At 42.3% G+C, this 26331-nt stretch overlaps 1 protein-coding gene across 2 annotated transcripts in view; it reads right to left on the bottom strand.

Moving 5' to 3' along the window:
- Window positions 1-20286, bottom strand: part of KCNA1 (potassium voltage-gated channel subfamily A member 1) — an 82790-nt gene extending 62504 nt beyond the window's left edge. Inside the window, exon 1 of one of the 2 annotated variants that reach the window (XR_010609501.1) lies at window positions 19025-20286. Coding sequence is in view for 1 of the 2 variants with exons in the window: in XM_065665062.1 (XP_065521134.1) it covers window positions 18425-19900 (1476 nt within the window). In the remaining variant the exon portion in view is untranslated. Of the gene's footprint in view, window positions 1-18266 lie in introns of those variants that run through there. The other variant, XM_065665062.1, reaches the window with a different exon arrangement.
- Window positions 20287-26331: the final 6045 nt, after the last annotated feature.

The following is a 26331-nucleotide window of genomic DNA, read 5'->3' as shown; positions in this document are numbered from 1 at the left end:
AATTTGTCAGTGTTTGCGTGAATCCCACACAGCAGTAATCAGCAATTATCAGAAACAGCAAACAAAAATAATTAGACATTTTCAGGACATTCAAGTACACTCTTCCCTGGGATACGTGCCTCACACAGCTATGGGTAAAAAGTTGACTGCACAACATATGTGATAACAGGGAAAGCACAACTTTACCTCCATGTCTTGAGCCCAATCCAAGCAAGTTAGACAAAACAGCGTGGATGAAGGTGTTCAAGTGATTTCACATATTCAAAGCAAACAAGGGGCTTAAAAGTGACACCTTCTGTTCAGGTTCCATGATCAGCCTCAGAAACATGGGGAAGCGCAGTGGGTTAACTTTGGCTGCACAGCAGCACTGTTACCTTTAGTGCCTGGTGTCATTCCATTTACTTTAGTATCTGACATCATTATGTGTGCTATGGCAGATCAACCAGTGTCCTTCACAGCCTCACTACCAGTTTCTCCCAAATAAAGTCCAATGCCAAGAGATTTCAACCTTCATTACCCTGACAAGTCTTGACATGTTATCAGTCACATGTTCCTGTTGTCTTCCCTAGTTTGAGTTCCTCTAAAACTTTGACATAGAGGATATATTTTTGCTAATGTGTAGTATTCCCTACCTCTAAAAAGAAAAAAAAAAAAAAAAAAAAGAGTAAGCTTTTGCATACTTTTCTAACAAATTGCATCTTCCTTTCCAAATGAAATTGTTGGACAGGCATACAGTTAGAGGAATAATAAATAAGGATGCTTATATATTCAAGTGTGCTCATTTGCTTTTCTCAGACTTAAATTCTAATGAATAATTAGTGTATATGTGTGTGCACACTGAAGGAGTGGGAATGCTGGCTGAATAACCTACCCTCCCATTTCACCTCTCCTCTCTCCAACTTATTTTTGCTTCTGAAATCGCCAGACCAATTTACATCTGCTATAAACGATCATAACTTAGTGGAAATCAATGGACCTACATCAGTTCCCATTACCTGAAAGCTTTCATGTACACAGTGTACTTACAAAATCTAGCAGGTTTGATTAGACCACTGGTCTACTGAAAATCCAGTCCCAAGAAATCTCTGCTCCCAGAATTAGCTTATTTGCTCTTAAACTTATTAACATCTCTGCTTTAATTTTTAGGTATGTAAATCTGCATAGAATAAACTATTTCAGTGAACTGAATCAGCATCAGAACAAATGGGTCTCTCCTACGTTAATAATTCCTCAAAGGACAAGAAAGATGACAGATTTTCTCTCCAGATTTTGTATTTTAGTTCTTTCCTTGCCTTTCAGAGAAACAAATATATCCAAAAGAATGTGTGCATATATATATATTTATATATATCAAGAGTATTTCTCATAACTACCTGTTTAACTTTTGAAAGAGACACTGAACCTCACCTTTTAGATTTTAATGAATCTCTGTGTACCAGAAATCAGGATGAGACTGCATATGAGAATATGTATAAAGAGTCTTAGATGGTCCTACATGTGTTTCCTTTGGGGTTCCTGTGTATTCCATTAGCACTGGCTTCTGCAGAGGACAGACAACTCGGCTACTAGTCATACAGAGACAGCTACTGATCTGTCATGTACGTGCAGAGATAGGTCTTCAAATGCCTCTGTCTGAATTCACAGTTACTTGTGATCACACTGTCCCACTTGTGATCACACATCCCACAAAGATGATCAAAGGACTGGATCATCTGTCATATGCTGCAGCAAAGGCTGAGAGAGCTGGGACTATTCAGCCTGGAGAAGGAAAGACCTTGCCAATGTGCATAAATAACTGATGGGGAGTATGTAAAAAAGACAGACTCTTTTCAGTGGTACCCAGTGACACGACAAGAGGCAATGGGCACGAACTGAACTACAAAAAATTCTACAAAATTCCACAAAAAGTTCTAAACATGAGAAAAACATTTTTTTTCTTTTTAATATGGAGGTGGTTGAACAATGGAACACATTTCTCAGAGACAATACGGAGTCTCCATCCTTGGAGATATTCAAAACACAACTGGATTTCATTCTTTGCAACTGGGAGACACAGCTTGAAGCATGAGAACTGGACAATGATTCAACAGAGGTCTCTCCTAAACTCAGCATTTCTGTGATACTGTACTACCACTAAGCAAAAAAGAATGACTTTCAATGTCTGGTCCAACACGAATTAAACCAGCACTATTCCTCATCCCTGGTTTTCCTGAAAAATACACTTGCTTGTTGATAAAGAGTGCAAAGAAAATGGCAAATATCCCTTTCTGGCACTTTGTGAGTCAGCATATTAATTTCCATTGTATCATAAAACTTCAAGAAGAGATGACCATGTCCTTGGAAAGTCAACGTGAGGAAGCAGAAACAAGTATAACAGCTTTGTCTTCCCTACATTATACTTTCCTTCCCTGCTTCTTGCCATAATACTGACCTGCATCATTCCAGAGCAATGATCCTTCCTATTAACTTGGAAATTGTCATGACCCAAACTGCAACTCATTTAATCACAGAGAAAGTATGTGATTAGGATAGAGCAAAACCCTGTGCTTGCAACTGGCAAAAACATATTGTGCCCTCTGAGAAAGGGTAAGTACCACAGGCTATGGAAATATTTGCAGATAACATAAATTTTGAAACTGGGAACCCAAGGGAAGGTCAGGGGAAGAACAGGGAGGGTAGGCAAGCGGAAAGGAGGGCAAGGACCAGGATGCTGTACACAACTGCTCTTTATACCACACCATTTCTTTACTCTCTTAAAAGAATAAAACTCCATTGACCCCATGAGTCACACACAAAAATGTCTGTGTGGCCAAGAGCCATAAGACAAGTACCACGTTCCTTGAAGAACTGCAAAAAAAAAAAGGGAGGGCTGAGAGTCATTTCGAGTCTTATCTCCCCACCACTGCAAAATGAGGATGGGCACAGCATTCGGTGGCATTTTGTTGGCATCTGGTGCTGGCTTGCTCATTCTGCCATGGGAAAGAGATGCAGATTACACAGCCTTGCTGCCTGCCATGTGATGCAGTCCCATGACAAGAAGCAGGCCCACACTTCTTGCCTGCTGTATGTGATTAAAGAGCCAACTAGTTGCACAGCTTTGCATCAGCAGTTAGGGAAGCCTGCTCTCATTTGCACGCTATGGTGCTTCTGCTGCATTGGGCAGGATAAAGTTCAGGAGACCACACAGACCACAAGAAACTCCCATGTACCCTAGAGATGAGCACATCAGGAATCTTCTGTATGTCTATGGGCAAGGACTCTGCAGAGTCAGGTAGTGACAGAGGCAGTAAACTGCTAGTACTCAAATCTCCTGAGAGCAAATTGTCACCCCAGTCATCTGTGTTGGGCAGTGTATCTGTAGACATGGCTTTTACATGTAGCCATGCATCCTAAAGACGGCGAAGGCTAAAGCACAATTGCTTGGCAGGCTGTAAATTAGTCGCATTATCAATAGATTATAGTGACCTTGTACAATATTTATGAGCAGAGAGACATTTACCAAAGTGATTCCTAGCAGACCCATAAAAGGACTAGCATCTTACTGCTTCTATTGAGCTTTACCTCATGTTACTCATAGAAACCCTGAGAGAAAGAGTACAGTAAAGAATAAACCAGTTTTCTACACGTTACCCTGGAAAAGTTCAAACAAATGAAAAAATAGCAAGACCTTTTTTTATCTCCATTTCCCTGTCAGTCACAATCTCAGCTTCCACAGAGATGCTGTTCACACGGGTTGTAAACAAAATGAGGCAGAGAGCTTTTCTCCCATTTATCCATAAAACACCTGCCTCGCTCCAGATGTTACAGAGTTGAAATAACCAGAGAGGGCTTTATTTTAAATACTAATCACCAAGATTAGATACATAAAAAAATAATATCCTTGTTTTAACTCCTATTTTTAGTGTAGTTACACCATGACTTGCAGGGCTCCACTTGATGCTTCACACCAACAGTCCCTGTCTTGAGTGGGTAAGAAGCATGCAAGCTTTATCTGAACTAACTGCAGAATATCATTCAAATAACAGCGTCTACTGCTTTTCCACATGTCATTGTTCATATAATTCCTGCTCAGTAGCATATTAGGAGATGCTGAACTCAACAGGAATTTAGGGCACTTGGAAAGATCAGCTCGGAAATGAATGGGTATTCGCAGAGAAATGCCCTCAATTGCTCTCTGCTGCCGTAAGCTGCTTTTATACTATAATTTCATGGCTGATGCCTGCCCATTTTCTTCATGCTGGTAATCTCACGGGGCCACTGGCTCCCCTGGAACTCCCATTTAAACCAGTTGAGGGTCGAAGTGGTCTTTAGTCTGCCCCCCTTCTCCAGACACAGGGGCTTCATTCCCTCCCTCGGCACCATCCTGGAAAATGAGGAAACACTAGCTCAATGTTTCATGGGGGTCAGTCAATTTCTCACATGCCCTTCCCAACTAGGGACCATGAGCCAAGTGGCCCAAGTTGCTCATGCTATTCTGTGCAGCAGCATTTTTGATTGTTTAAAGTTAATTAAGATTCTTCCGTGACCATAAATTTACCTGGTTAAATTTTGTGTCTCAAGACAGCTGGAAAACCCCCTCCCCTACCCTGAAACCAACCCAAAAATCCCACGAGATGTATCTAATAAGTGAGGTATAGAAGAGTCAGTCCCATTCTACCAGCCATGACACTCTGAAAAGGTCCAGATGCTTTGATTGCTTTATCATCATCACTGCTAATCAGTGTTTCACCATGCAGTGTAAGAAATCTTTAAGTTGGGTGTAAGTTTCAGCACAATTTAGACTGTATTAGAGAAGATTCACCTCCAAAGAGCATGTAGGTTATATTTGTAGAAAAATTATTTGTATGGGGTTTTAACAATGTTCCGAAAAAACTAAGATAAACGAGCAGATTTAAAGTATCATAGCAGAGATTTACTGTGATAGAAACAGTTACTACTCTTCTACTAGCCTTGTAGATAATATTTATCTGCAGGAGGTTTTAGGCTTTCATGTAGAAGCCAATAGCGCCTGGAGCATATCAACTTCCACTACAGTAAATCGCATCTTTTGATACTGCTACACTAGCTTTATCAGAGGAATGGTAAAAAAACTCTGGAGAAGAGTAGGCATTAATAAGTTAGCTTGCTCTGTAAATGTCTCCACGAAAGCTGACATTTCTCCTGTATCTTAGATATTATCAAACTAATTCTCCAGCAGTAGCTTATGCTTTTCATACACTATTCCAAATTAAGCTCAAATCTATGCACAATGAAAGAGAAGAGTGTAAGTCTTCAGTAAACCAGCATCATGGTTATGAGGCCTGTGGGCAAAATAAAGGATGTTCATATATATATATTTCATTGCCTCCAACTTCTAATTTTATTATCTTAAATACATTCTGTGTGATAACAGGTTACTGTCCAGAGTCATAAAACATCAACACATGAAAATGTATTCAGTGTCAGTTTAAAGTATCTCTCCTTTAAAAGAGTTTGTTGGGTTTTTTTCCTGTTTACTGTACCATGATGGCGCCTGATGGGCAAGATTCTTCTCTCTTGGCCACACAAAAGCTCTGATTTATATAAAACATTACCAGATATGAATAGGAAGGAAAGACCCTCAGCTGGTTAGTTCAGATGAAATAAGCTATGCTGATTTGCACCAAAGCATTTTTCATTTCATGTAGGAGGAAAGAGCTGCACAAGATGCAGGCAGTGAAGTTTCAGTTCCCATGTTCTTCATGTTCGTTTTGGTACCCAAGTCACAGGAGTAAGAACTCAATGGGTATTACCAAAAATGACACCCAGAAACCAAAAGACCAACACCCCTCCACTCTTCTGCCTGTCTCCCAGTCACAGATAGCCTAGCCTGGGATGTGGGGTTGTATGGATGCCTGGATCTTTTCTGGAATGGGACCAAGTTGCTCTTTCTGTTGGTAGATTTCAACAGCCTTTTTAAGGTGTCATAAATTGATGAGATCACAGACATTTGAAGACCAGGAAAAAAAACATCACAGCCCTATCAGACAAAATGCATGTTTTGAATATGCATTAGCAATAGTGGGTGTATACTATGCAGTGAGAGCCAGCTTCCATTTACTACCTTTAATAATTGAAGATATTGACTACAGTAGTTTCAGATTGCTGTTTAGTATCCTCCGATACACAGATTGATAACCTATATTAACATAGTGTCATCCTGAACAGTCCACAAATCCTTTACTAATTTAATAAACTGACACACAAGTTCCCTTCCATTTTTGAAACACAGCTACTTCTGAGATAAAACACAGCTGCTCTTCCACAGCAGCCTGGAATACTACCAAATGAGGAGAACAGCACATGAAAAATATACAGGGCAAACGAACACAAAGCCAAAGTAGACTAGAGCAGAACTCCAGTTCTGCCCAGACACCAGGACGGCATCACAGTCTTTAATGACACCAAGATCTCATTGCATTACTCAACCTAAGCACCAACAGGATGCACCTTACTGCCATGTTGGAGATCAATTCAACATTACCCCAGAAGGACTGAATCAGTGGCTTCAAAGTCTCTACACCAAACATATAGATGTGCTGAAACATTCAGCAAATCAAATTTCACCTACATTAGGGCATTCATAATTTCTAACAGACTAGCCACAGCACACAAAACATGGCAGTGCTCTGGTTCATGCCAGATTTATGTCTCAAACTCAAGAGGACAAAAAAAGCATAAAGGAAAAAGGAGCAAATCGTTAAAGCCAAGATGACAGAAGCCAATGTGCCATGAAGCCCACTGGAAGATGTTAGCCCATCACAATCTATTGAACAAATTTGTACAGGACAAGCAAGATTATATCAGATCAGTGTTTTTCTCATAGGCAAAAAGATACTTCATTTGGCATTTGGAACCTCAAAGTTAATTCATTCTTCTGTAGAACCATTGCCTCACTGAAGCAATGACCCAGGGTGACTGTGTGCTCCTAATCAGGCTCTCATCTCAACGGCCAATGCTCAGTTGCACTTGCATTACTACACTCCAAAGACCAGTTGTGGCTCTTACTCCAGAAGTGCATAGCCACCATATTGCAGATACTACCTTCTAAACACCACGCTGTTGCTGTACATACCCAGCCATTGTTCCTACAATATTCAGATCTTACCCTCTTCAGGATTTAAATATTAATTACCAAAAGAGTTTACATTAAAGCCCCATGAGCAGTAAAGGCTCTTCTCTTGAAATGTCAGACATTTTAATCATCTAAATAATCATAGCAAAGGCATGTGACCCAAGTAACAGAGATACCCTTTTTTAAAAATTCTATTCTTTCCCAGCTATGTAAAAAAAAGACAGTTTCAATTCCCCCTCTTTGGGAGGAAGCTGTTCAAATGCGTTTGGGGAAACGTTAATTTCCCTTTTTATCTTTTCAAACTCCTGAAGAAGTTTGTAACTGAAACAACCAAACTTAATGACACTAACTGAAGCTGCAGATATCAGGGTAGTGGGGAAAACCCCATCTTTGAGTATTTCAGGAACATTTGCAAGAGATCTATTTGCATCAAAAGCCACAGCAACAAAGTTCATCAAACCGGTTCCTAACAACATCTGGCTAACTAAAAAAGAAACTAAAGGAAAGCTACCTCCCTTGTAAGCTGGAATTGCCTTTTTGGGGCTTACAATGCATACTGCACACTGAAACAAAAGGGAAGGGTCAGAGCCACCAGAAGAAGGCAAAGATACATCTAAACACCTACCATTGCCTGAGCAATTCCACTTGGAGGCATGACCCTGTTGACAGGCTCAACTCCCACCATCAATCCAGAATGTGTAGGAAACCAAATGCCATAACAGTCTAGAAGATTCTTCATTCAGAATTTAGTGCAGAATTTTACATGCAGATTTGTATTCGTTATGGACAAGCAGCAATGAGCTAAATAATAAATTAAAACAATTTTTTTCCAACCTGTAAAAGCTGGTCAAATCTATATTGTATTCTCAATATTCATGGAAAAATTATCTGGAGAACCCTTCCATAGCTTGTCTGAAGAGCTAGATTTTTGGAAGTCTGTTTCTGATGTCTTGCTCCCAGCTGAATTATTCTTAATGAAGTTTAGCCTTATACTGAGCTATGGGCCTGATTCAGGCCCTATGTATTTCTTGTCAAACAGGAATAACTCTACCAAAATTAATTGAGCTACTGTAATAGTATGTGACTCCATGGATGTAGATGTGTGCACCACCAAAGAGTGTAGTTGTGGGCTTAGCCACTTCTTTCCCCAGTATGTATCAAGATGAAAAATATGAGGTATTTCTTACAGGGACTGAAATGACAACGAACCCCACACACACATATGGCCATTATAGCAGGTACATTTGCATTGTCAAGCCCTCAGGCATTCATTCTCTTATTATTTGTATAAATCAAAGATGTTTAACTAACTCTTTTGAAGTGACTGTAGGCTGTGTCAGTAGCATCAACCTAGGTAACTGTGGGACACCAAACCCCACTTCACATGGCATCCAGGTGTCACATAGCAGGCTTCTTATCTGAACTGAATACAGGTGAACCTCCCATTCTTCATACGCTGCTGTTGACCAAGTAGGATGGGAAAGGTGACCTATGAAACACATCTGTCCTCAACCTGTCCTCCTTCTAAGGGTCATCCAGCCTTTTTTATGCAGCGTTATCACACTCAGAGACAACTGCAGGCTTCTTTGCTCAAAAGCCAAATGTGCTAGTGTTCCTACCTAGTGAGAGGAGGTCATCAAATATACCACCTACAATTACATTTTCATCTTCTAGCTGTAAAAGCTTTCTATTCAACAGTCATTATTGTCTTCTCTTTGGAATAAAATGTGAGGTATTTTAGGAAGCTGTTAGAGAAGCTGAGTGGATTGAAGTATTATTGTGCTAATTAAAGCTTTGATTTTCAAACACTTAATCTCAACACTATAAAGTGAGCATTTTTATAAAAAGACCAACCATGAGATATAATGCAACTCTAAAAGTACCTGTTAGAAGCCTTGAGTACAGAACATTTCTTATTTTCTTAGCAGACTGAAAGGGAGCATGAAATCACACTCTTTTTACAGTCTTCTGAAGTGAAAAGATACAATCCGATTTACTTGTGTGGACTCTGGTTTACTTCAAGAGCACGCATTTGTACATATCTGCAGAACTTGAATGCAGCAGTACATAGCAGCTGCTCTCAGGGTTAGCACTGAATCAGCCAGTCTGATTTTCTTTGGCAGTCAGGCCATCTGACTTAGACTGCTAGCCCTGAAGGCAGCTGCTCCAGATGTTTTAGAGGAAGGATAAAACATTAACAGTGGGTAGCAGCTCACCTGTGAAAAAAGTTTCGAGTTCAGAAATAAGACATTTTGTGCTGTGGAATATTAGGATTCTTATAGATTGAAACATAAATATCTGGTTTCTGCATAGCAAAGGAGTACATATTCTCACCTGAGATTCATATGTTTCCTTAAAGCTATTATTTTTTAATACATTAATCAAACAGTACATGTAAGCTGAGTAACTTGCGAGACCAACTGTTAGGTAAATCAAATTCGGGTTACATTCATCAATATTATATAGAGAAGATAACATGTTAAAAGAGCATCTTGCTACTGAATGGGCTCTCTCTCTTTCTGTGTTCAAAGTCTGCTGAATTAGTCTCTGCTCCCCTTAGAACCAGAGTGCAAGTGCAGCTGAAAAAGAAAGAGGAGCCTATTCCACAGATCATCAGCATGTCTGTTATCTAAGTTACATCTTCAGAATGAAATTTTTTTTCCTCAGTGTAGGTTGCTTCAAAGAAAACCTACCAGATAAAGAGGCGTCTCTGTGTAACCAAAAGAAAGACTCAATACACAGATTTTTTTTGTAGCTGATGAATCATAAAAGACAAGATAGGAGAATTTGCATTTGGGGGGAAAAACCCCAAAAAGCAAATACCTATTTTCTTTTGAGATTAAGTAAGAAGTTAATTCAGAGATCCAACTAACCCAGTACACAATGTTTTGGGGTTTTGTTTGGTTTGGGGTTTTTTTCCTTTGGTTAGTTGGGGCTTTTTTTAATGGAGTCATTTCAGAGGGCAAAGAACGCGCCCTAGAACCTGGTGCTGAATGCACTTAGCTTTGTTTGAAAACCTCCACTTCGCAAAACTGACCACATCATAGTAAGTAACTCAGTACAAGGTATACCAAGGGGTACCATGACTGCAGAGGCTGTGGGAAAGATGAGGAATCATAAAGCATGAAATGCTACCTTGTTAGTAGGAACCTAACAGGTGCACTTTCCACACCGAGGAGGTAGCACAGATGGAAACAGGCAAGGTCTTTCTTCAAAAAAATACATGGTTGTGAAACAAGAATTGGCATTCGCACTTCTAATAGAAAGGAGCTTTTTGAGCTCAATCCATGACAAATACGATGAGACAGACCACAAAGGACCTCAAGTGAATGCTTTGGAGATAGTATTTTACAAGATGAAGTGTGGCCAAGAAGGGAGGAAACTAGTAGAGGGATACAGAAATGTGCTATCTGACAAGCGAATTGTAGATTCAGGAAAACAGATTACACAGCAACATTACTATTTGACCCAAATAGTGCAACAGGAGCTTTACTAAGGACAAAAGGGAGAACACTAATACTGTGGAGGTGATAAACATGCACGTATTTTTTTTTTTTACACAGAAAAGAAGAAGGAAGCAGTGAGACTTTATATACACCTAGAGCAAACAAAACTCAATGACACTCGAAGTAAATCATAGCCATGAGTACCTTGTTGAATTACGAACACCACCACAGAGCAGCTAACAGACAAATGGCTTGGACTAGACCCATTTAAGACTGATACTGCAAATCTTTACTGTCAGCTCAACAAAATGATTTTTGTCACTTTATAAGATTCAATAAGATGTACTAAATATACTTGAAGCTATTGATGAATGATGATTTCATTGACAAAAGCTTTTCTTGACCAAGAAAGCAAACAAAGAAGTAAATAAACTCACATGACAAGCCACACAACATGTTCCGCCTCATATATTTTCACTTCATTTCACCATACGTAATCTGCATTCTACAGCACACTGATCCCACTGCTACAAACTGCACCTCTCTACAGAGAGACCTGGCAGTCTTCATAGATGGACTTCTAATGCACAGAGGCAATACCTTGGGCATAAAATAAAATAAAATTAGCATTTATGTCAATGCCTTCTTTATATATAATACAATATTGAGTCATGACTGTAGCAGACCAGTTTGCATGAAACACACCTTGAAAAGAACCAAACAATTTTCAAAAGAAAACAAGAGCAAGTCAATTTGACTTGCTTATATTTAACCTGAGCCAAAAAACCACAACCAGTCATGCAGTTGTTTGAAACCTGATTTCAAGTCTGCACTTACATGATAATGTTCAGATTCAGGAATGTAGCTGTAAAATGTTAATTCATACCCACCAAACCTTTGGAGAATACAATCAGTTGGCTTAATCTTATTTCCACTGGGTTTGGTGGAACTCAGTGCTGTCTCAGCAGGGAAGGCAGCAGAGTTTGGCCCCAGAAGATTACTCACTCAAGGGTAGATCCGAAGCTGATGGAAGACAAACCCTTATCCTTTAAAGGTTGAATTGACATTTACAAGCCTCTCAAAACCCATAGCCATGCTTCCCACTCACTACATAACCATTTCTTATACCATACCAATAAGAAAACCATCAACGAACCAACCATTCATTTCAGATAAAACTGGCCAGTAATGACAGCAGAGAAACCAGACTCCAGAAAATAACCAGACAGAATAATCCTGGGTAAGATCCTTAAAAATTATCTTTAATTGATGCCAAGTATGAACAGATGAACAAGTACAGAAGCAGGTAAAATTGCATAGATGAAAACTATGCATTTCAAATAGCTCAAGAACTTATAACATTAGATGTTCTAAAAAAAGGTAAGTCAAATGATTTCACTACTGGAAGTAAAATGAGCTGTAATGACAATGAAGTACATACTTGACCCAAAGTGTAAGCCATTTGTAAATGGTGGAAATAGGTACAGCTGTGTCAGCTTAAATGGTCTGTTGCCCTGACGGTGCACTTTCATATGGAGACTATTCAGTTTATATATTTCACATTGGTAATATTTGATCTTTAAAATCAGAGGTATGTCTGAGAGGCCATATACAGTTCTATCAACAGCTGTTATTTATTCATTTCAAACCAACATACTGCAAAAACAATGGTTTACATGTAAAGGAAAAAAAGATTTCATCTTAGCAGGTTATAGGTAAGGGTTTGCTGAATTTAGTCATAAAAATATCATTTTTACTTTTGTACAAAAGTAAAATATACATTTGATCCCAATTACATTATAGAAATGTCACTGAAACAATAACATGGATCAAAGACTGATGCACCTAAAGGAACTGAATGCAAGGTCTTCATTTTATTATATAAACTAGAAATGGAAGATGATTTTTGTTTTATAACTTGTAGTGGCATTTGCTAGAGCATGTGAACAGGTGAAATATACAGAATTACACAGATTACAGATATTTTGACACAAATTTCAATTAAGACCTCAGTTTCATTTCATTTCCTTTGAAAATATCAAAGCTATGCCTTGACAACATAAATTGTTGACCTCACTGGTGGCAAGTTCACTTGTACTGAGTGAAACAGTAGAACACCCTGAAGTTTCATTTTTGCAGATACAAATGCTGACACCTTTCAGAATACTTGGTAAGCATTTCAGGAAAAAAATCAGTTCTCTACACCTGATTAAGTAAAGCCAGAACAACAGAAAGCAGAAGAAACTCAGCCTGAAATAAGTTCAACCAAAATTGAAATGTAGGTCCCTGGTTAAAGCATCTCAGAAATGGAGCCTGTTTCAGACTTGCCATAGGCAGGTCTGGAACAAACTTGACATGTTGTGCAATTGCAAGGACAGCTTTCCAGTTCCACCCAGCTCTGTGGGTATGGAGGGTAAATCACACTTTAGAGCTCAGCCTGCATTCCTGTGAGTCTGAAATTAGTCTGATGAACAGTGGCATCAGGCTGCTGGAAGCCTACAGAGTCAAACCATTCCTGGAAAAACTGCAATACTTCCCTCTTCTTCATGTTAGGTGAATTTAATTAATCAACAATGGCACCCCTCTAAAAAACAGTTATCCAGCTAATATTGGAGAGGAATATATTCTCTCTGTATGCTACATGCGTATGCAGAAGATCTTATTCTAAAATACAACTTTCTGCCCTATTCCTAATAAATTTCAGATGTTCTTGTCCTAGTGTTTACTTTGGTTAATATCTGTGTATATGAGAAACTACACTGTCCAACTGAGAATTATGGAAAAGTGAAACTTGCCCTCAGTTCCTTTAAAAATACTTTAAAATAAGTAGGTTTTTATGTTACACATGGGCTTCAGCTCTCTCATAATAGAAACAAACTTTCTGCACTTCTGCCTAATGAAAACAGTTGTCCTTAGTAAAACATTTGTCAACAAAAGTTGCCACTGCCCCAATTATTGATCTGGACCAATGTTGCCTCTAAAGAATGATGTGTAGCTGATTTGCTAAGAAGGCTCTACATGTAGCTGATTTGCTAAGAAGGCTCTACATGCCTGAAATCTCAACTTTGGCAAAATGGCTGCTGAAAACAAGAGTATTTTGCTGAATTTTGTCCTGTCCCTAGTGCTTTGTACTGTCTTTCAAGTGCTTGTCCACATAGTCAACAGTACATCAGGTTAAGCACATGCACATTTAGAGACTTTGTAAATGGAAATTAATTTCTTCGGGCCATGATTATTGTCAACTTCCCAAAAGGCAGCATGATTGAGTTTCCTCACACCTACAAATGTGTAAACCATGAACAAAGGAAGGAAATCACTAGAACCGTTACCATGCTAGTCCTCAGTAAGCCAGGCTGTGAATCTCCAGCACTCACATACTAAGAGTTTAGAGGCACATGGCCAAGCTCTGCCCAGTCACCCCCTGTGAAGTAGGGTCAGTTCCATTACATTTAATGATTACTAAAGGCTTATCTGTCTGAATGAACTTGTGAGGCAGATGAGGTAAACTGCATTAAGCCCCATTGTGTTGAGAATTAAAGCAGCCTTAATTTAATTCATCTTACTTTCCTTCCAAAAAGAATGACTCTGAATCAGATTAAGGTTGCTTTTATTCTGCAACAGAATGTCCATGCTGGGCTTTAAAACAGTTTAACAAATCTACTTTAAATGCACACCTTTCATTAATTTGCATTAGTTTTCCTGAAGTCCCCAGTGGAGATAAGGCTTAAGGACTCCATGCACGAGAATCTGCATGGGTTTGATAGGATGCTGTGAACTCACACCCTGGCTTACTGCACACTATCTTCCCTGTGAAGACAAGTAAATCCAGTTTTTTGTCTCTCCTGAAGCTGCCACATAGAGAATTTGAGCTCTTGGCAGTCTGGCAGCAACCTCACAGTTCAGTGATGGAAGAGGCTACAGAGCCTTTTATTTCCACTCTCCCCCTTGCTCCTCGGCCTGTTCCCTAGTGCTCTTTAGCTAAGTATGGTAGGGCCAGATGGGGAATTCTGGCAGTAATACCAGCCTATGGGATTCCCACCCACAGCCCCTCCGTTTCATTCCTGCCTCTGCACTGCGGTGCACTGCTGCCTTGCTCATGTCAGGTAAGTTCTCTCATCCCCTTCACTGTGTGGATGAGGAAAAAGCTGTACTGGGGCAACTAAAAAGCAGAAGAGGCATAGAGCAGTGGCTGGTAAAGGAGGCTGAGGCAGTGACTCCTTACGCTGGAAAAGCTGCTTTACCTCATCAAACTACAGCCCAACTAAGATTGTCATATCCACTGGTTTCTCTGGCCAGCATAACAAGGAAGGACATTGCTTCTGGGAGGTCCCTACCAAATGAATGAAAGTCTCTTGACTCTTTCAGAGATGCACTAAATTGGCCAACAGCTCATTTCCAGTCCTTGTCCACTGACATAAACAACCCCATAGAGTTCATGTGTGGCAAAATAAAACATATGCCAAAATGGGGTGGAAAAAAAGTAAAAAAAGGGGGAGAAAAAAAAAAAGAAAAAAAGAAGAAAGAAGAAAAAAAGAAAAAAGAAAAGGATGCTAACTGGTAAGAACAGATAGTTAAGTGCACCTTCAGGCCCACAAAGACACTTCAGCACTCCTGCATAAAGGGAGTAACAGCTTTTGTTGTTATCTTCTTGAGTCAAACTTGTCGAAAAGACATGCTTATGCTACATGAGATTAATTCCTGAACTCTGTATGTTTTGAGATCCTTTGCAGTGAGCTATAAATGGGCAAAGCAACGTTCAGGCTCCCCAAACCACCCCAAGTCCTAATGATCCATCCTGGTCTCCTGACAAAGAAGAATCGCTGCTTGCAGCACTTTTCTCTTTACAGATGCAGAATGATTATCATTCTGTTCATTAAACTAAGATGTCCATGCCCAACTGAGGCAGAAGTTGTTACCAAAATGAGGTCTTGTCTCCCAGATGCTAATTTCTGATCATCAGTCCCACAGCACTGAATAGATTATTGCTGTTTAGTTTAGTCAGTTGGTTGCTTTATAAGCTGAGTGCAGCATTCAAGTCTGTTTTGACATGAGAAGTCATATCCTAGAACTCAAGTTTGGGAGCATCAGGACCACCAGAATTTAATGGGGAGATGTGTACAATGGGCAGGGGTGTAAGCAGGGGACAGGAAAGAGGCTTTACAACATCTGCCTGGAGAATGTAATGCCCTGTTTTATTTGATGTTTTGCATTTCTGGCAGGAGTTAAAAGCCCCCTCAGTTCTTGATTGCTTGCTCATCGTTAAGATTCACAGAAGCCACACTGAGAAATAAAGTCAAGTCTTTCTGGAAACCTGGCAGGTCAAGCTTGTGCGTTACTGCAGAGTTAGGGTTGTTTTTTAACTCTAAGTGCCTTGATTTTATATATGTGCATGTCTGCACGTGTGTGTGACACACACGCATAACCACACATATATATTTATTTATACACATATATACACATATCAGAAAGACAGGGAAGAAAGGATCTGTACAATGTGGAAGGAGAAGTGTTCAACAGTAGTTGGCCACATGCTAAGTGCAGAATGAAGATCCTCAACTTTTTCCATTTAAAAAATAAAGATTAGTGCCTACATTAGTTCAGATAAAAGGTTATCATCTTCCAGAGCCTAGCAGTCAAGGATGGCATATTGCAGCAGATACCTTCTCCTAGTGTGGATTCCTTCACCAGATGATGGGGGAAGTAAAGTAAGTTTAGGGACCAGAAAGAAGAATATGGTTTAAAGGAGCTGTGATGGGATTTAAGATCTGATGGACTGACGAAAGGGGATAGAAGAGGCAGGTATGGGAGGGCACTGGAAAGCCTCTCCCACCTACCTGCTAGGAAATCCAAGGGAAAGAAAAGCACAGCCCTGCAGTCTGGTTGCCTGACTGGGCGATGCCGCAGCTCATGCTGACCCCTAGTTCTTCCTGCATCCTTCAGCCTGTCCTCAGCTGGGACAAACTGCCAAAAAGCCATCTCAGGGAAAAGAAGGGCAGATACAATGATGGCAGCAATGTCTCTATAAACAACCTTGATGAACTCGAGGTCTTGCATAAACACAACTATGAGTTATTTGGCAGAAGCAAATGCTGAGCCCTGCAGTATCAGACTGGCTGGGGAAGGAAGGTACCCTATGGGCGCTGATGGTCTCTGCCCCCTTCTTCTGCATCCCTCTCACTCACACTTGCTCTTTCTCTATCCTGTCCTGTGCAGTGCCAGGAGGCAGCAGAGAACGCTCCTGTCCTTGTGCTGGTGCCTTTTAACCCTTTCCTTTGCTATCTCTGACCAGCTCAGTTCCTGGAGGCACTTTCAGCAATTTAGGGGATGTAAGATAAAGGCACTGCGCAACTACTTATATCAATCTGTTGAGTCTCTTCGGTGAGTTTTAGGGGAATACAAAAAAGTCTCAACTAATGACTGCAAAAGAAACTGGCTGCTGCAATTTGGATGCATATAATAAATCAGTTTCGTTTACATTCTGAGAATGCACCAAAAAGCATGCATCTGCACCTTTCAACTATAAAGGATACTAGGTTTTAGGTGTTGCTATAGATAACTTGACTTCTTAATTTTACATATAGCTTTCCCTTTAAGGGATGGGATATCTTCCTTTCCGACAACGCCTGGACAAAAGCCAACACGTTTCCCTGAGCAGTGCAGGAAAACAATCAAGTTTCTCTAATCAGTTCATTTAGGCCTTCAGTCTATCAAGCAGGTTTGTGGGTTGTTTTTTTTTTTTCTTTTTGTTGTGTTTTTTTATTTTTATTATTAGTTATTGTTATTTTTATTATTATTGAATTCATGCATTAATTAATTCAAGTTACACGTTAATCAAATAGGCCATAATGCTGAATATTTGAACATGCTTTGATCTCCAAAAGTTATTGTTCCCATTTGACTAACATATGCACTTAAATACAGTACTTTAAATTACTAGTCAATGATTTAATAAATTAAGGAGTGCACTTCTGGTGAATGCAAATCAAAAATAAAAAGAAAACAAAGAAAAAAATGAAAGAAAAGAGAGATAAAGGACCTATTTTTAGGAGATTCAGTTCAAACGAAAGCTTATCCGCTATTGTCTGAGGTAACGTTTCAAGCATGCTATTATAAAATAAATAGTATCAAATTCAAACATGCTTCTATTAAACTCCATTGTGCTATCTTGCAACAGAGGGGCTTAAAGTTTTGTATCCAGTTCTGGACAGGGAAAAGGAAAAGTATGTTTAAATCATCTGCATGTAAGAAAACTTAGCAGCATTGCAGATGTTTTGTCTTCAGTTTTGTTTGTTATTTTCCTTTTAGAATAGTTCTTCTATGGAGAGCAAAAGAGACCAGGCTTAAGTACGTTTGTAATAAGGTAGATTGGAAGCATGTAATCTTTCACACAGGGGGCAGAAGGAAGATTTGCGCTCCTTCATAAAAACCATGGCAAATGCTTGCTGCAGGTTTTTGCTAATCTTTTTTCATTATCTGATGCACTTTCTTGCAACTGTGCAGTTTTGCAGAATATTTTCACTGGAATCCATGCATATGCTTTATAGCTCTAAAAACTGTCTTGCTTAGTTTAAGTTAACTGTATCAAACAAAAAAATAAAAGGAGGTGGGAGAGGAAAAGTTTAGGTCTATCATCATACAGCTTTAAACTAAACTAGTTCAAATGGTTACCATTTACCAGGTGGAAAATGCTTTTAAAAAATAAACAAAATCTTATCTTTCATGGATCCTGGAAGCTTCTTTATCGCTGAGCAAAAATTTGCAATGCAACAATGCATTTACGAGGTAAATAAAGCATTCAAAGACTATCAGTAAAGCATCTACAAAGTGTGACTGTGTCACTAAAGTCTTCAAGCTGTGAATGGGGATTTAGTTGGGGTTTTTTTGTTTACACATCAGTCAGCAGCTTGCTTTTATTAACGCAGTTTTGGTTGGCTACAGTGCAGTTGCCAGTTCTGAGATTAGCCTCTCTAAAATTGTCTATGCTATTATTCATATCCTCTTCGATTTCCATGTACTCAGATTTGCTGATTGTGGAGGAGCTGCGGCGACTGAGATCACTGTCAGATGCTAAATTAGGGGAGCTAACGTGAAGTAACTGAGCCTGTTCTTCCCCTTCTGTTTCTCGGTGGTAGAAGTAGTTGAAGTTGGACACGATGACAGGTACGGGCAGGGCAATTGTCAGCACACCAGCGATGGCACACAAGGAGCCTACGATTTTGCCTCCAATTGTCACAGGGTACATGTCACCATAGCCCACAGTGGTCATGGATACCACCGCCCACCAGAAAGCATCAGGGATGCTGGAGAAATGAGACTCAGGTTCTTCAGCCTCAGCAAAATATACCGCACTAGAGAACAAAATCACCCCAATGAAGAGGAAGAAGATCAGCAAACCTAGCTCTCTCATACTTGCTTTGAGGGTTTGTCCCAAAATCTGGAGACCCTTAGAGTGCCGGGAGAGTTTGAGGATTCGAAAGACTCTTACCAGTCTGATGACTCTCAGGATGGCCAAGGAAGTGGCCTGCTCTCCTTTCTGAGTCCCCTCCTGCTCGGCCATCTCGGTGCCCAGGGTGATGAAGTAAGGGATGATGGCCACAATGTCAATGAAGTTCATGATATTCTTGAAGAATTCAGTTTTGCTGGGGCAAGCAAAGAAGCGCACCACCAGCTCAAAGGAGAACCAGATGATGCACAGGGTCTCCACAACAAAGAAGGGATCTGTAAAGATGTTGGATTTGTAGACCTGGGTGGTGTTGTCAGTGCGATGCACTGTGTATTCCTTGTCTTCTTTTAGCTCAGGTAATGTCTCTAGGCAGAATATCACGATGGAGATGAGGATCACCATGACAGAGACTATTGCAATGACCCTTGCCGGCCCAGAGCTCTCTGGGTATTCAAAGAGGAGCCATACTTGACGCTGGTACTCCCCCTCCGGCAAGGGTCTCTCCTCGTCTTTGATGAATCCTTCATCTTCCCTGAATTTCTCCATGGCCTCCTCACCCAACTCATAAAATTTGATCTCCTCAGAGAACATGTCCAAGGGCACATTGACTGGCCGGCGGAGCCGCCCCCCAGACTGATAGTAGTAGAGGATGGCATCAAAGCTGGGCCGATTCCGGTCAAAGAAGTACTCATTGCGCAAGGGGTCAAAGTACCGCATGCGCTTCTTGGGGTTGCCCAGCAGAGTGTTGGGGAACTGGGCTAAGGTCTTCAGCTGCGTCTCAAAGCGTAGTCCAGCAATGTTTATCACTACGCGCTCGCAACACTCATGGTCATCGTGGGCAGCGGGCTGGTAGCTATCCTGGGGGTGGCCAGGTAGCGCAGAAGTCTCATCCATGTTCTCTCCAGCCATCACGGTCATGGTGGCACACGGGAAAGGGGACCCAGGGGCAGGGGAGGAGAAGAGAGGGAAGAGGGACTAGAGAGTGGGGAGGAGGATGGAGGAGAGCAGAGAGCCTCCCAGGACAGTTCAGGGGAGGGGTTGGGGGGAGGCTCAGAGTCTGCAGGGAGGGATGATGAGTTCGGATGGAGAGCTTGAGGAAGGGATGGATGAGAAGCCTAAAGGATGGAAATAACAAAAAGGGGAAAGGAGAGGTGGGACGAAGGGAGAGGCATTAGGGATGATGGGAGGGTGAAGAAAGAGGGAAGAAGTACCTTTAAGGGGGGAAGAGGGCAGGTAAGGTGAGGGGTCCTGTACCCCAAGCCGGGAGGCTGAAGGTCTATGGAGTGCACCCCCAGGCTGAGGTCCCCTCCCCAGCCGTCTCCTTTTGCCTTTAACTCGATCCGTCCACTTTTCTCGCTGACTGGACCATCTCTGCAGCTGCTGTCACGAAGTTACCACACACACACACACACACACACACACATACACATACACACAAATAAATAAATAAGTAAATAAATAAATAAATCACGGGGCTGCTGGGAGGTGAGTCCTTGCAATGCCAACTCAGCAAATTTCCATCGCCTGCCCCCCCACACTGCCCCGGTCCTCTCCTCTTATGTGCTGGAAAGGGAGTGATGGAGATAACCTTCTTTTGAAGGCATAAAGCTCACTTGCAGGATGGAGGCTGACAGGGAGGAGAGAAACATAATAAACCAGCCCCCAAACCCCACCACACATACACGCTCAGGCGCAATGGATTGGCTTTCACACCAGCAAGAGCATCCCGCTCTGCCCACTACAGCAGCACATGCAGAACCCCTACACGTTCCCACACATCCCCAGACATGCACCGGGGCCTCCAAGGCAGGAAGGGGCCGATGTGGACTCTGCGGTACCCTAAGCACATCAGGAGGGCTTCTTAGGCAACTTCAGTGGGGTCGACTCCTGCAATAAGTCTCCTGACCGCCGCACTCCCCACTTCACAGACAGTGGAGACTCAGCTGAGCACTGACAACTTCATCACACCAATCAGGGGAATAAGGGGAGGGGGAGCAAAGCATCTCCTCTCTTGCTTTACAGCAGCTAAACACAACTGAGAGAGAGACGAGGGGAGGGAGAGCGACAAGCCGGACCCAAACTGTCCAAAACAGAGTCCAGCCACGAGGAGGGGAGAAGGGGATTTCCTTACCTGTTCCGAGTGCTATGCGCTGGTTAGGAGTAGGAGCCAGTGTCGGAATGCGTCAAGTCGCCTTGCAGCAGCATCCAAAAAAGCCAAACCAAAACAAAAACCGCAGCGGCAAACTCAACCCTCCTCCTCTTCTTGTGCCCCTCTTAATAATACAGCGATCGCTTTACAGGGCTGCCTGCGAGACACTGAAATATTCATACACTGTCTTAGGCTGCATCAAGGGCGAGTGGGTTTAATTAGTTTTCTGCCGAGAACCGCAGTGGGGGGTGGGGGAGTTGGTTTAAAAGAGTGCAAAGTACCTTTGTCAAAAGGCTTGAGTTAGTAAATAAAATCAAGGAGTCCTAGATAGCTGCTGGCTCTCCTGCTCTCTGCCCCTAAGATAGCTGGAAGAGGAGCCGGGCGCTGGGCAGTGGCGGCTGGAGAGATGTCAGAGAGCCGCAGTCCTGCAGCCGCATCCCCGGAGTCAGTCTTGGCTCGTCCCGGCAGCAGCAGCAGCAGCAGCAGGAGGCAGGAGCTGGACGCGTGTGGCAGGAGCGAGAGGGCTGCTGAATGCATAAGAGCAAGGAGCAAACTCGAGCCATTTCTTGACGCTGCAGTATCAGCAGAAACCTGAGAGCTGTTTGGTGCAGCTCGGGGAGCGGAGGGCGGGGGGACGGGTTTTGGGGATGGGGGGGGAACGCACGGGATCAGCGGGAGGAGCGGAGGCAGGCACGCTGCACCCCCTGGGGCGCCCGACAGCGCGGCCCCGCCGCCGCGGCGCGCTGCGCGCCGCGCCCCCGACGCAATGCAGGCTCCGGACCCGGACGGCACGGACCGCAGCGGGGCCCCGGGACAAGGGGCGACGGGAGTCGGGGGTTGTGCACAAGAGGACCCGTTCGCCAGCTCGCAGCCCGCAGACACCTGCAAAGGGGGCGGCTGGGGTGGTGTAGGGCTTTACACATCCCACACGGAGGGAGGCAGCTGCTCCTGCAGTGTCCCGGAGCGCCCGTGGTGCTGGGCTGGCACGTCTCCGTTCGGCCCGAGGTCCCGGTCGCGGCCCCCCCGCCCCGCCGTACGCCCGATAGCAGGTGAGGCTGTGCAGCCAGAGCCTTCTGGACGTGGTGGTGCAGGCTGGGTCCCGAGCGGTGTGGCTGAAACTGGGAGGGAAGAGTTAATCGGTAGGCAGCGTGTTACAAGGAAATTGGCCTTTCATGCTGCTTTATCCCGCTGAATTCATTTAGTTGATGAATCACATAACTTCGAGATGGAGAAGACCCATTATGTCATCAGCTTCCCTCCCCTGCCAGTGCAGGATTGTTCCCTACAGTATAGGATCATGTACATTATATAAAAGCCTTCTGCTCACTTTGTCAAGGCAGGCGAGGTGATCAAAATACAACCGGGGCCTGTGTAATTTGAAGCACTTCAGGGCTAAGTAACACCAAATCCATGTTTAACAGACCTGGTCTCATTAGCTTTCCACTGCATAATACATTATCGTCACTTAAGATCACCACCTTGGCAGTCCAAAAATACTTAATCACCTGACCTCATGGACAGTTTCTGTCTTTTCTTCCCTTCCCGTTATTTGTCCCCATGTGTTGTTAGCTTGGAGTGGGGTTTTTTGCCAGAGTACAAACCATTCTAAAATCCTCTAGCCCTAGCTGTGCTGGAATCACAGCTGCTTTGCATGCTGCATTCACCAGCCCTGGTGGAAACAAAACTGTAAGGAAAAAGAAACAGATTTCCTGTCTAGCCTGGTATAGGCTTTTTTTTCCTTTCTTTCTTCTCAGAGAGTGTCACATATGGTGAGAGTTTTGTGAGAAACTTCTGGTGAAGTTCTGAGCAAGAGAAACGTCTCTTTATGCCACTCCTGCGCAAAATAATCAAAACACCGAATAAAAGGAGAGGTTATTCTCCTAGTGAAAATCACAGCCATTCATTTCCTGTCTGACAGTTTAGCAGCTCAGCATCAGCACCCTGACTTAGACCCAGCAGCCCTAGACCCTCTACAAACTAAAGGCCCCCCAAAGAGAAAGTCAGTTCTATTTCCTAAACTAACCAGGCGGCTTTTCAACCCTTCAAGAAACTCAGCTACAGCCTTTAACTCAACATCCTCTTATGGCAGTGAATTCCATGCCTGGATGACATGCTGCATAGAGCTGACTGCAAAGTATTCAGAGAGCTCTGCATTCAGTGTGTTTGGAACTGCTTTGCAGAAATAGCTCTGAGAGCTACTGAGCCGCCTCTGGTGCAGTGTTATATCCCCCTGTACGAGTTCAAAGACAAATACGGATGCTCAGGAATGTGATGAAAATGCAGATCTGACAATCAGAGGCCTGAGTTCAAGGGGCTGTTTTGCCCTTGTCTTCCTGCATGATTGCAGGCAAGTCTATACATTATGCTTTTATATCTGGAAAATAGGAATAAAAGTGCTTCTCTTGCCTGTCACAGCTGCTTAGGCTGTTTGTTCCTGCGAGCTGTCTTTGTAGAGCAGAACCCAAATCCTTATTGGAAGCTGTGGGTACAGCAGCAACAGAAAACACGTGTAAAAAATAGCGCCTTTTCTTTTGACATTACAAGGTAGTGATAGGACAAACTGGGATATTGCTACCCCCCTCCTCATTTTTAATAGCTTTGAACTCTGATTTCTCATTCCAATCTAACTAACATTAGCACCAAGCAATTGCACTGGAAGGTAGATATCTTTCGAAGAAAAGTGGACTGTTAGCCATAGGATCACTGAAAATCTTGTTGTGTATAAAACTAATGAGCAATAAAACTAGAGATTGCAAAGAGGTCGTATGTTACATGTTACCGTGCTAAGTAGCTTGAATTAAATGCTGAGGAATAGAAGGAAACTCCAACTTGCTGCTGAGTTTGGAGTCAGGCTGCTGCTTTTCCATACTTTCTATGGAATTTTCTTTTCTAAGAAAATGGCCACCAGCAGTTGAACTGGTAATGCCTCCCTGAGCCAAACTGAGAAGTGCTGTTCAGGGGCAAAAGTTTTCATAGGGAAATGACGAGTTGTAAGCAATCAAAAGCCCAGCTTTGTGTGGTTCTAGGTCTAGTGGAACAATGCAAATGTCATTATCCCTCTCCGATAGCCTTTCGCTATGAGGAACACTTCCACTTGAGCTCCCCCATGGAAAGTGCATCCAGCCTGGCATGGTAGCGTGGATGAGCACAAGCAGATGGGGAAGCAGCAGGCATTCTGAGTTGTACGGGGTGAGGAGCTTCACTGCCAACTTTTACGGCTGATGATGTAACTTTTCAGAGTTCAACCAGAACTGATAGACTCCTTGTGTCAAAGGTGGGTGAGCGCAGCAAAAGCAGAACCATTTCTGCAAGTTCAAAGTCTCGCCTTGTAGACAAAGGCGCAGATTTCCTGTGTTTCAGTCTGGTAAACAAAAGATTTCCCCAGAAATATTGTTGTTATTATTATTCCACAGATTTTTTCATTAGTATTTCAGAGAGAGAAAAACAAATTTTTGATTAAAGCTCTTAGTGTCTTGTAAGGATTAAAGAAAAATTGTATTGAATGATTGATAATCTGAAGCTGGATTAAAAAATAACTATTGGCTTTATTCAGTGAAAAAGGCTTTAAACACTGTCACCAGGGGATCTGAAAACTGCTGATTGAAATCAAGGGATGCAGGAGCAGAGTGGATTTCCCAGCATGACATTATTCATGTAGGTATCATGAGGGACACTGTCAGCATGCTGAATTTTCACTACATGAAAAGACAGTTCTTGTGACAGAAACCACTGAAAAATCCAAAGTGGCAAGAGATGTCTGGTGTTGTTTGAACCTTATGGATCTTCACAGGCATGGTAGCCCCAGTTCATTCACGCCTGGAAAACCACCTCGTAACACAGCTCCATTCAGAACTGCATAAACCCACAAATGAGTTGTGCAGGTGTCACCATAGACATAATGTAACGGCCTTGGAGACAGAGGGTGCTATGCATGAAGGGAGATGTTTTGGCTTAAATTTGCCTTGCAGAGCAGTCATAGTGACCTATTGGTCGTAATGACCTATGAAATGGAAAGAGTCTACAGATAGAATAGAACAGACAGAACCAAAGGTGAGCTTGTGGTATTGACAGCTGGGTTTTATTCCCTAGGGGGAACAAAAGATCTTTTAAAAAGTTTATATCTTTTAATACTGGTTTATGAGCCTTGTTACTATCCTGCAATATTATTAGGCATTGTTATGACTGGGATAATCAAATCTCATGCTTCAAAGCATACTGATAGCTGATGGGAGATGACAATGACTTTTGTTCCCTCTTGTCATATCATTACCTTGTTTTTCCTGCTCCTTTTTAAAGCCTTAAATATGGGCCTTCTATTATCAAAAGAGTCAATGAGTAGATCCAATCTTGTTGCTACACAAAGGCAAGATGAGGACTTGAGAGTGCATCCATCACTGGGAAGAAAGAAGCAGAATCTGTCCTCACTCACCTGACAGTTTTGCTGCTAGGACCAGCCTGGAGAGAAAAGATGCCACCACTTTGTAGCTTTTTACCCCACAGCAGTGGACTGGATGTGGGAAAAGTGTGGCAGTGGAAGGATGGTTTGGCAAGGGAGGACAGAAAATGTGCTGTACTAGGACAGGGTTGAACCTGCTTTTGACCTCCTCTGAAGCAGCTGTGTAATCAGGCAAAATGGAAGGGCAAAGATGCTAATCCACCCCACAGTGCCCAGAAAATATCACACTCTTGTGGGCATGTACCCGTAAGAGGAACACACTTCTATATGAAATGTAATTGAAAATGCTCAGGAACAATGTTTTCATGGCTTTAATATCAATTCCTCTTTCTCTGACCTCCTTTCCTAGTCCTAGATTTTATTTCCCAGAGCTTTGCCTAACTGGCTGCTTGCTGTTGGGAGAACCCCATGCTCAAGCAGATTGGTCTGGCCTGTGAGAGGAAGAGACCATATTTTATTGAGACTTGTGGACCAAGTCTCTGAAAATCATTTCTGTTTCCCATTTTGTGCAGCAGGAACAACACATGGAGAAGAAGCCCTGAATAACTTAGAAACTGCTGCTTCTTTCTATGATTACCTGAGCATACTCAGTTATTCAATACACATTAATTCTTTCTTAACAGTACCCAGTATTGGCTTTCCATGATTGTATTGCTTAGATCTCATACTGGTGCAAGAACTTTGTTCATGAATGCTGCTGGCCACAGGGTATAGAGACCAGAGGGTGAACTTTCCCCATGTCAC

The sequence above is a fragment of the Lathamus discolor genome, chromosome 1, assembly GCF_037157495.1.
Source record: "Lathamus discolor isolate bLatDis1 chromosome 1, bLatDis1.hap1, whole genome shotgun sequence".
Taxonomy (NCBI): Eukaryota; Metazoa; Chordata; class Aves; order Psittaciformes; family Psittacidae; genus Lathamus; species Lathamus discolor.
This window is presented reverse-complemented; position numbering and strand designations above follow the sequence as displayed.